General features: G+C 44.4%; 1 protein-coding gene across 1 annotated transcript; it reads right to left on the reverse strand.

Moving 5' to 3' along the window:
- Positions 1-682: 682 nt before the first annotated feature.
- On the reverse strand, positions 683-8,688 carry LOC123117391 (putative zinc transporter At3g08650). The gene is made up of 6 exons (XM_044538162.1): positions 8,400-8,688; positions 7,611-8,179; positions 5,437-5,721; positions 1,896-2,024; positions 1,709-1,806; positions 683-1,625 (listed from the first exon to the last, which is right to left on the reverse strand). Exons 2-6 carry the CDS (start codon positions 8,016-8,018, stop codon positions 812-814), a joined length of 1,734 nt encoding a protein of 577 aa, XP_044394097.1. The 5' UTR covers positions 8,019-8,179; positions 8,400-8,688; the 3' UTR covers positions 683-811.
- Between the last annotated feature and the right edge of the window lie 2,734 nt (positions 8,689-11,422).

Genomic DNA, 11,422 nt, shown 5'->3' on the forward strand with positions numbered 1-11,422 from the left:
GCAAGAGTACTGCAGTACTGAGACGAATAAACTTCTCGTCGCAAAAAAATGTGCGTGCCTTTCTTCCGGTACTGTTTTTGATCCAGTTTTTAAACTGTTTGTCGGAATGAGACGTGTGATGGAAAGCTATGGAATAGGCACAACTTCGTCATGTTGAAAACTTTTCGAGATTTGTCATAGTTTAAGAGCGGTTTTAAAAATTGTGCGATGCACAACGAATAGTAGCGAGCACATTTTCGTGATTTTTTTCTAGACCGCTCGTCGAAATGAAGAAGTCGAAATGAAGAAAATGATACGCCTTCGAAAAGAAAATACGCTTGCTGCCACTCATCATGCGCCGCACAATTTTCAAAATTGCTCTTAAATTGTGACGAATCAAAAAGTTTTGAGTGCTTGGAAAGCTATCATAAAATGACATTCATGAACTTTCTTGAATGTCATTCCGTGATGAAACTTTACGAATGTTCAACGACAAAACTTTGCAAGCACTCAAAGCATTTGTCAAAGTTTGAAAAAAAATATTTTTATTACTTTTTTATTGTTCATCAAGAGGACTTTCGAATCAGCTCTCTCCTCGTGCTCAGCCAACATATTGAGGCCAAGGGATATTACACCTAAATGAATATTCACCAAAGTAGCAGGCGGTCTTTTCTTTTGTGTTGTAGTGGCACAATTTGCAAGATTAGCAAAATCACTGTCTAATGTTCGTTTCCCTTTCATCACTTTGTTCATACAAGGAAAGGATGTCCCTCTTATAATTTCAGTATTATCGTTACATTGATGTTACATGTGACTATCTGACAGGAACACATCATGTGACCGCTTCTGGAGCTGAATTGCAGTAAGGGGTGTGCAAGCAGATGAATCTGGTGGACATCAAACACACCCAAGCAAAACCAAAACCTATCAGGATCCCGCAGACGCTCTTCCTCGCGTCCAGCCGCAACGAGCGTCTGAAGACACGGCCAAAGCTTGGGATCAAAGCCCCGCATGCAATCACCATCCAATAGTCCAGTCCATCATAGCCAATCTTCGCAAGGATTGCACCGATGGCCGCGCTTGGTCCCGCAAACCCGGTCAGAGCTGCAGCTGCCAAGGCTCCTCGCCAGCTATCAGTGGCACCATATACACAACTAGCAACAGCAGCACCCCGTGGTAGGCCGTGAAGAGAGACTGGAAGAACCATGTAGCGGCCTAGACCAGATGCCTTGCGTGCCGCCACACCAAGTGCAAGCCCTTCGGCGTAGGCGTGAAGGAAGACGCAACCGCAAGCAAGGAGCGATTGCTGTGTGAGGACACTAAGAGAGAGCCTGCTGGAAGATGTAATGACATTGACGGATGATTTATTGTGTTTAGCAACCATAAGGATGCTTGCTTCCACGAGATGGTAGAAGACGGAACCTCCTAGCAGGAGGAACAAGGTGGTGAAGAGACCCATCTTTAAGGACATCACAAGTTGCAATGGCCTCCATGAAGCAAGACGGAAGGCAATGCCAGATGCTACACCAGTAAGAAGAGGGTGTGGCATGTTGAAGGCAAGCGAGAACGCGACAAGTATAATTCCTCCAAAAAGTGGACCAAGACCAAATACAAGTGATACCAAAAAGCCTGATGTATCTTCCAAGCTAGATCAGAACAAATCAACAGCATCAGTTGAAAGTTGTACTAGTCCAAGTAAGATCCTTAAATAATATAAGAGGCAACTTACCCGTGGCCATCCGTGAATCCCTGAAGCACGGTACTTAATGTTTCCATAAAAGCAACAGCAAGTGTTCCAGCAGAGGCTACTTGAGATGGAGTCGCTTCCTGCATGTAACACAGAAATACTCAGAGATCCTTCCGGAGCAAAACAACAACTTCAGTTAACAATTTCTTGATGACGAAAGGGTAGTCACCTTAAAAGCATCAGGAAGAACCTCTGCAATAACAATCCATATCATGCACCCTGCAGCAAAACCAGTACAGAAAGGAAGCACCTTCTGAAATGCATCGGCACAAAGGAATGCAGGCACAGCAACAATTGGCTATATTTACCAAGGAAAATGAAACAGGGTCATCAGAGTGTAAAGAAAAGAATGTAACTCAAAAGTGGAGATCAACTTTGAAAGCTGTTGCAGCTAAGCATATGAGCATTTCATTCACAAAGTAATACTAAGAAAAAGTTGCACGTGTAAACAGCAGTGGCTGTCCTTTTTAAGAGAAGAAAATAGTACAGAATTTATTTGTACAATGCCAATAAATAAATAGTGATTGTCATACGATTTAGTATTTAAGATCCTTTGTGATGCCATTTCTCTAATTGCGCTTCTTTGAGATGTTTGATGAGCTCGTTTCCACACAAGTCCATTATAAATGTGACTCCTCTCCAAGATGTGAAATGTTATTGTTGATTTGTCAATTAGGTTAGGGAGGAGTTTGGAGAAACTTTTTGAGTCACAGACGGTTACTAAACTAGTATGTGAAGCACTTAGCCTTATTGGACTACAAAAAATGGCAACAAAAATAGTAAATTACAAAGAAGTATGACATGACAAAGAAAGCACTCCTGCTGCGAATACAAATATAGTACTAGTACTCACCAGTGAATCTACCACTGTGATTCATTATGATATTTCAACAATTCAGAGTCTGAGGTCATTAAAATTTAAAATTTCACAGGAAAAATATAATCATTTTATGATTCATGAGAGTGTGCAAAGCTATGGTGCATGTCAACTGTACTTACGAGTTAGGACCTTAAGTCTTTCACCACTTTCTAGCACACATACATAAACCAACATACTGTTTTGCACAAGCAAACAAATAAGCAACACACATGGACACAAAAACAAACATACAAAGAAAAACGATACTAGTTAATTTCACAAATGGATTCTCTTGTTCCAGCTCAAAAATATTTTAAATGAGGGTTTTTAATGTGGGTAGGCGATTTGGCTCGGGAGTACAGATGAACTTCGTACCTGGACCTTCAAGTTTGAGTGTGGGGTGTGTGCCGAAATTAATATCGTGTAAGATAAGGTGGAGTGGAAAATGAGGTATTGCATTCAGCTTATCGCGATGGGGTATGTCTAGCCCGCCAGCCAACAGAAGCGCTGGGTTGCAAATGTTGCCTGCAACAGTGCTTGCGGCTTTGTTGACGTCCCAACTTATGTACTGCTGGTGCACGAAAATGAGTCCCGCCTGGACAGTGGTACAGAATTTTTTGGTAAGGCCCAAGAGTTGCTAACGTGTCATGAACGTGGTCGCATGGGCCAAACTAGTGAAGAACACACGGGTAAGCATCACGTAGGATAAGGTGGTCGAGAACTGTGTAAACAGAGCCAGTCATCTTCAACCTTGGGCTGGGGCCATTTTTGGTACTAGGTGACCTGGCAATTGGGTCGGGTTTGGTCAGGTCGACCTCAACCAGACACATGCCCAAACCCACTATTGGGTTCATCCCAAACCCACAACCCTACCCCTGGGTCTAAGTTTAGACCCATGCCCGAACCCATCAGGTAATCCGACCAAATTGGGCACCATCGGGTGAGCATTGAAGAATAATTATCATACTTCACATCTATCTCTGACCAACATTCCACAGAATAAGGATATTTTTTGTATGTTAAAATTGTTCCTTGCAATACCGCCTACAGGCTACAGGGCTTGCCCATCCCTATCTCGTTAGCTACTCGAGGTGGTTACTTGCTTTACATGAATTGGATGCACCAGGGTCTTGGTGCCATGCAACTGGCACATCTCCTATGGACCGATGACTGAGCAATTTTTGGCCCATGAAACTTGATTTGTGTGGATGAAGGGAAGAGCAAAGGACTAGAGATGCATACACGTTGTGTTAGTCTTGGACTTTTTGGCCTACTTGCTGTACTTCTTTTTTGCGTCGTACTTGATGTACATTGTTGGCTTGCCTTTAAATAATTGTACAGATTTACTGCCCATTATATAGAGTATACATAGTGTCTATTTTTCCTAAAAATACGTCTTATATAAAATGAAATATTTATAATTAGTAAGAATAGTTAATCGGGTTACCCATAGGTATGAAGTTATGCACATACCTACCCACAACTAATCGGGTTACCAGTGGGTGAAGTTGACGACCCATACACTACCCATTCGGGTCGGATGCACCCATGGGCGCCTGAACCCATGAGCATGATTGCCAGCTTGATGCAGGTATGCAGCTACCATGGAGTTTCCCCTAGGTCTAGGCAACAGGTATGTGCCTTGATGTGTATGGTGCCTGGATTATGTTTAGGATGTAATCTTTTTGACTCATCATGTGTTAGCAGCCTGCCAATATTTGGCGATGTGATGTAGAGATTGGACGGTTCTCCGGTTCGTGATGATGCCGACAGCCTACAGGGTTGCCATGCACCTTCCCCGACACTTGCCTTGGCCCTTGTGGGCAGGCAGGATCTGCGAGGAAGTTGCAGAAGGTGAAGGTTGGGTGGACCATGAAGAACTCGAGGACCTTGATGGGATACAGAAAGGTGTGGAGGAGCATAGATTGGCAATGATTCATCGACGGGAGACAGCAAGCCGGCAGTATCTGCAGAAACGACAGGGAAAATGGACCAGGTGGAAAAAGAAGTATGTTCCAAATGCTTCAGTCGATGAATTGTTCACCTATTTTGTACAGATTTCTGAAACGTACCATTCCATACAAGGGGAAGATGAATTAGGCCGCAATCTGAAACCACTTGAGTTTAGATGAGTTCTCACACACTGAAGTACAGAACAAAACTGCAGTTTTTAACTTCAGGGATTTTGTGAACCATGCGCCAAAAAATTAAGTGGGTACCAATTGTGGCATAATGAAAGTCAAGTGCAGTAGTGTCATGTCACTTGTCAGTTGATGAGTCCAACTTGCTCTTGCAGAGTGGGGAGTCACCCTAAAGACCACACAGCTTGTCCTCACAAGGTGTATATGATTAGAACGCTGAAGGACGAAGACACCATGGACTCGGTATAGGCAGATTCAGGGGAGGAAGAAGGTGTTAGCTGGGAGGCTGGTTGGGTCTTTTAATTACTAGGGAACCTGCTGGCATTCACGGCAAACCACCACGTCGGTCCAGGTGTGAGTACTACGCGGTGAATGAGCATCAAACTGCCGTCTGTACTGACACAGAAGAAATGGAGCAGCCCGTATTAATATCTGGTACATGAGGTCTACCACTGTTCAATTTTTTTGTAAAAAGGACGAATATGCACTGGAATGCAGCTACGGTTAATAATCTCAATAAGAATGAAGATTCCAGCCTCATCTGGACCTGGGAGCCAAACCGATTATCCGATTCAGTATTATTTTTCTAGTAAGAAACAAGGAATTAATATAGCTAAAAATTGATTAATGTTCCATATCTGAATGAGGATGATGCGTGTATCAAATAATACTTTCATATTTCCACTCGATGACAGCAAAAGAAAACGCACCTGTGGTAAAGATGTTATGATACTCCATAGCATTGCTTTTTGTGGGGAGACACCCCTAGATGATAGTACCATGCTTACAGCCAGGCCTTCAGGTATGTTGTGCACTGCTATAGCTACAGTAACTAAAAGACCTTGAGATAATCCTTTTGACCCAACAAAGGAAACACCAACACCAGAACCCTCGCCAAAAGAATGGAGTGTCATTATTCCAACAACAAGAATAACTTTACTTGCATCTGCACCTTTTATATCCAACATACTTACTTCTCCATGTTGCTCAAGAATCTGTGATCAACGAAATGAAAGATACTGTATCATCTAAAGGAAAATATAACCAAAATGAATGGAACAAAATATATTCGCTAATGCTGAAAACACAGCTAGCATCCTGAGCTGATATGATGCTAAATGCGGTTAACAAGTTTATTCTAGTGCCAATTCAGATCGTTGAACTGGCACAGCAACATGCACATCAGCCATGCATTGACATTTAAGGTTTCAGCTCAGTTAACCAGAATAATCTTATCAGCAGTCTAATTCTTTTAAAGCAAGATAAGCCTACACGAGGGTAGTTAGTAGTGTAGACACATAACGAGTACCATGTTCACATTAACCTACTTAGGCATGAAAATGGCAGCACTGCCAATAGACCCGCCAAGCCAAGCCCGCCAGTAAAATAATCACGAAGTGGCTCTTTGTGGGCAACTGCTAAGTTAAGTGGGCACTTGCGGTTGCGGTGGAGCTACATGAGGCACAATGTTAGCTGGTAAGTCCGCATATGAGCACTCAACATTAGCTGCAGTACAACCAAACAGTACAACCAAACATACACTAACAAACCCTTTGAAAAAGATATTCCCTATCACTTTCTGTCAAAAAAAAACACTAACAGTACCATGTTGTAGACTTGTAGTTACAGAGAATATATATAGCTAGCTCTCTCTTTACGGTTTTGCATATACGTGTCCATCCTTTCCTGCTACAGTGGCCATTCCTTTCCTGCCACATTAGCTGTATGCAGCATACCACTTCCCAGCGGTACAGGGCCCATAAAGGGCATGCACTCGGCACAGAGGCTGATGCTCAACGTTGATGAAACGGAGCTGTACAAGGTCATGCCGACGCATGTTCATCGGCTGGTTCAAGGAAAATACGGTCTCATTCTACACCCGTTTGAGGTGAGTGAGCACCACCGAAAAAGTTTGGTCTGCCAGGAGGTATTACCGTTCGCGAACTGCGTGGCCAAAACGTGGGAATGACCAGCATTGAGCGTCCCTCAACAGAAACATCAGACGAGACGCGCGTAGGAAGCTGCATGCTGCTGACCACTTTAAGTGGGTATGTCCACCAAACTGGAATAAACGCTGTGAATACCAACCGTGTTATGACCGGTGTAACTTATAGCCGGAGGAGGCCCAATGGGCACGTTTAGTTAGGGGCTTAGCCCAAGTTATCTTATTTTTATTTAGCACCGAGATTATATAAACAGCTGTAAGACCTCTTTGGAAAATTAAGCAATAAGACAATTGTATTGCCCGGCTCCGAGAGGAGCCGGAACCCTAACTGCGCCGCCGCCTCCTCCCATCACCGCCGCCTCTCCACCGCGCGAGACGGCGCCGACTCGCCGGCGAGTCGGCGCCGTCTCGCGCGGTCAAGAGCTCATCCGCCTCCCTCCTTCCCCTACAAACTCCGCCCTAGACCCGGTAGAACCCTAGTTCCTACCAAACCGCATCTAAGCAGCTCGCACAATGCCCACATAAACAAATTTCGGCCAGAGCAGACTAATGTGTTCTGCCCGCTGGACGTGGCACTTCATCATGAAACCTAATGATTTTGTTTAATTCTTTCACTGAAACATCCAGCTGACTTGACTAGTGCACTTCCTTCAACTGCCTGCGCTTCAGACTTAACCCTGGCAGCTACAAAAATTGTGGATCCAAGACTATGTAAGTGGGCTCATACTGCTAAACCATCAGCATGCTGACAGATACTTGGACAGAAGAAAGCCATCTCGGAGTAAACTAAAGTTTTTTCTTGAGCTAGAGCATACATCATAGGTGCCTTAAATACTTCTTTCGACTATAATAGTTGTGGTTGTATATCTGGCAATAAATCAGTCGATGTAAATGATCAATGATATCGCTAAACGACAAAGAGTATGAAGCAAGATTTACCTTCTTGCAAAGCCAAATAAAGATCCCTCCACTCAAAATCCCAAAAACAACCCAACTCCCACTGCCGTACATCTGCCCTTCCTGCACAAGATCAAAACTTGCTGCCAACATCACCCCAGCTGCCAACCCATTGCAAAGGCCTGCCCATTGGGCCTCTAGCTCCAGGAAAAAGAAGGGAAGTGCTCCCAACCCTGTTGCTGCAGCCATCGCAAGCGTCGACCATGCAACAACATACACCGACACCCTTCCACTTTGGGACACATCATGTCTACCAGCATCCTCTAGCTTCAGATCTGGTGCCTCCTGTGTTACACGCACATGACCAACCTCGGTCTGGGCAACCGCCGAAACTTCCCCAATGAGTAGGAAGAGCAGGCAGACTAAAACCACTCCGACTTTTCTATCCATGGTTACTTGTACTTCAGATATTCAGCAAGCTCATAAGCCCCGGGCAGAATCAGGGCATTGGCCATAATAACAAATTCATCCAGTAGTTACCTCAACACCCGCATCAGTCTTGCAACAAATTATTCATGATTCCTGAATGCAACTGCAAGAAAGCTCCAATCCTGCAAGCCGACATTTGACACGGTTAGATACAACAAACAGTTCACAGATTGAAGAAAAACTTTCCCCAGTGAGCGACAAGCTAAGGACACCAAGATTCGGGTCAGGCACATCCATGACGACGCCCACTCCACAACAAGCCGGTCCAACCAGTTAATCCAAGGAAAGATCCAACCTTTACGCAAGAAACCAATGTCAGGGCGTGGAGCATAAGTCAATTACCTCGATTCGTGGGTGGATGCGCTTCCAAAGAACCTCCCAATTAGACCGAATGGAGGGGCACGAATTGGGGTGTTCAATCGGTAGCGGCGAGCCGCCGGACCAGCAGGATCAGTGGAGCGTGGAATCGGTGGGATCTAATGGTGAAGAAACCCGAGAGCGGAGAGGAAAGAGAGGATATAGGAAACTCTAGGGAAGGCTGGCAGCTTGCGGCGCACACGGGTCTAACTACCGTGACGGTCGGTCGCGGCAGGGAGATGTGCGATGCGTTCGCAGTTGAGATGTGCTGCGACGGCACGTTTCATGCCACAGCTGTAGCGTACTGTCGTTCAGCGCGCCCTTTACTTTCATCCATGGTTTACAAATGAGATAAATACATTCATGGTCACTCAATTTGAGTCTGAAGCACACGATCGCTGTACTTTAGAATACGCTTGTTACGGTCATTGTATACGTTCTGCAGTGATTATACGGTCACTGGATCACCATATAGCACCGTATTTGATCTGTTGACCGGTCAACGTGACATCTAGTACAGCCGCGGCATTGCATTTTTTTTCTGACTTGTAGGTCCCGCCTGTAAGTGGAGGAAGAAAGAATAAAATATATAATGGGCAAAACGCGAGAAGAACGGGGAATCGAACCTGCGATCACTTGGCGGCAAGTCTCGCGCATCAACCAACTGAGCTAAGAACAATGCGCGTTATGTAAGGGAACCACAATTTTATTATTATAACGAACACATACATTTCGCATTTCTCATGTGCGAGCTCGCCCAGATATGGGCCGGCCCATTTCATGTTTTCACGCTTTTCTTCAACCGCCTTTTCTTTTTATATATTTTGTCGTTCGATTTTATTTTTATATTCTTGTTTATCTCATTATTTTTTCAATATTAAAATTCTAAATATTTTCTGAAATTTCAGGAATATCTTTTGACATTTTCTATTATTTTTAAATTCGCGTCCAATACGTGCACATGTATTCCTGTTTGAAAGTTGGAAATTTTTTTGTGCAATTCGTGCACAATTTGTGTGCATGTGTTCCTGGTTTTGAATTTTGCTCCTATTTTGGGAACAAAATTTTAGATTCACAAGCAATTTCGAATTCAAGAACTTTTTTTTTGGAAAAATAATTGACAACCGCACGGCACAAATAAAACACAGACAAAAAACACTAACACGCATACACTCACAGAGCTATATAGCACAAACGAAAAAACACAATTTAACAAATAACACAGACACAACACGTCGTACGACTATAATATGCTTGACAGTCGTATGTGCAACACAAGCTAGCGTCGGTCGAGTTGGTTTCTGAGCGATTTCCGTAATCCCGAGGTCTCATGTTCTATTCCTCTCCAACACACAAAATTTTCATTTTATTTATTTCTTCTGTTTGACTGATATGTGGGACCCGTATGGCAGAGAGAAAACAACAGTCAACAGATTGCCACATTGACCGGAGTTGACCGGTCAACAGATCAAAATACACAGCTATACGAAAAACCAGTGACCGTATAATCAATGTAAAACATATATGATGACCGTAACGAGCGTATTCTAAAGTACAGTGACTGTACTGTGCTTCGGACTCAACTTTAATGACCGTGAGTGTATTTATCTCTTTACAAATCTCCACTGTCAAAGGAGTGTCAATAGTCCGATACATACGGTTTAGTTTTGCCTCCCTCACACTAAAAAACAAATCTCACTAGTTCGTACCACACATAATTCACCTCCCCCTCTCTCTATCCAACTCATCCATGTGTCCAACTTTTTCCTAGGGTTCCCCGCCTCCGCCCCCACTCTCTTCCTCCGTCGTCGTCATCGTGGAACTCTGGGGCAGGGTTGCCGCTGACGGAGCTAAATCCGACAGATCTCGGAGTAGGATCCCGAGCTAGACGATCGGACATTACAGTAACAAGTACACAAGTTTTTCCCAGGTTCAGGCTCTCCGAATAAATAAAATTCTACAGCATGCTTGTGTTTATTTATTTGGATTGGAGTATAGATGATCTACCCTACCCTGTGATTGTTGTCTGTCTAGATGTATTTGATCGACTAGTGCAACCCCAGTTTAAATAAGTTGCCGGAGGCCTGGAATTACAAGAGTCCTAGTCGGCTATATTGGTGGAGAGGACTCTTCCACGGATGAGTCATTTTCTTGTACATCGGGACTACTTGTAGATCGCCATGGGACGCCCAAAAGTGGCCCCGGATGGAACCGACCTAGGTGTCCTCGACCCCGTCCATGAGGCCGGGAGTCGACATGGTGAGAGGCCCCCTAGATGTGGCACCGTCGATATCCCCTGAACCGGTCTTCAAGTCTGGTCGGACCTCGACTCATTTGAACTGGTCTTCATCTTTAATTGTCGGTCTTGAAACTGGTTCAACGAGAACTTCCCCCAATCAGTGTATTATTGCACCCAAGCTACGATGTTGGACTGCATATGAGGTTACTAAAACCACCTCGGTCTCTGAAAATATTGGAGGAGTATGATCGAGCTGCACGTCGAAAAAGCCCCCCCCAGCCAACTGCTCGCAGCCGGCCTCCAAGCCGGATTACTTTTGAAGTGGTGCACACTACCTCGGTCTTGAGTTGTCGATGAAGATGGACGGCCTCCACGAAAAAAAAACCTGCTAAGCCAGTTTCTGTGAGCTGATTTTTTGCATAATTTTTTCGGTTGGTGCAATTTATTCTCCGTCGAGACATATAGCTATTAGCCCTCAAGGCGTGTGTTGGCTTAAAATCCAGTATGCACTTGAAGGATAAAATTAAACGGTTGATCCCAGTAGCCCACGAGACTCAGTCGATTCGCAAAAGTCGACTTGAGGATCGAATTCTTGCTTCCTAGCATACTTTAGGAAAAATCTGCGATGTGTAGTAGCCTCAGAGACTCGGGTCGAGCGCGAGTGGTCGACCTGAGGATCAAAATCTCCTCAGAAAGCATATTGCGCTTTGAATTTCCTACATTGAATCGTCAATGCAGTAGCCTCGAGACTCGCGTCGGGCAACATGGC

The sequence above is a fragment of the Triticum aestivum genome, chromosome 1B (genome assembly GCF_018294505.1).
Source record: "Triticum aestivum cultivar Chinese Spring chromosome 1B, IWGSC CS RefSeq v2.1, whole genome shotgun sequence".
NCBI classification, from domain to species: domain Eukaryota; kingdom Viridiplantae; phylum Streptophyta; class Magnoliopsida; order Poales; family Poaceae; genus Triticum; species Triticum aestivum.

Bases quoted from the DNA above. Each gene is read 5' to 3' on its own strand.
- LOC123117391 (XM_044538162.1), bottom strand. From the start codon at position 8,018: ATGGATAGAAAAGTCGGAGTGGTTTTAGTCTGCCTGCTCTTCCTACTC. The intron at 1,807-1,895 runs GTGACTACCCTT...TGTTACATGCAG, and splicing joins TTCTTCCTGATGCTTTTAAG to GAAGCGACTCCATCTCAAGT. The intron at 1,626-1,708 runs GTAAGTTGCCTC...GTTCTGATCTAG, and splicing joins GGATTCACGGATGGCCACGG to CTTGGAAGATACATCAGGCT.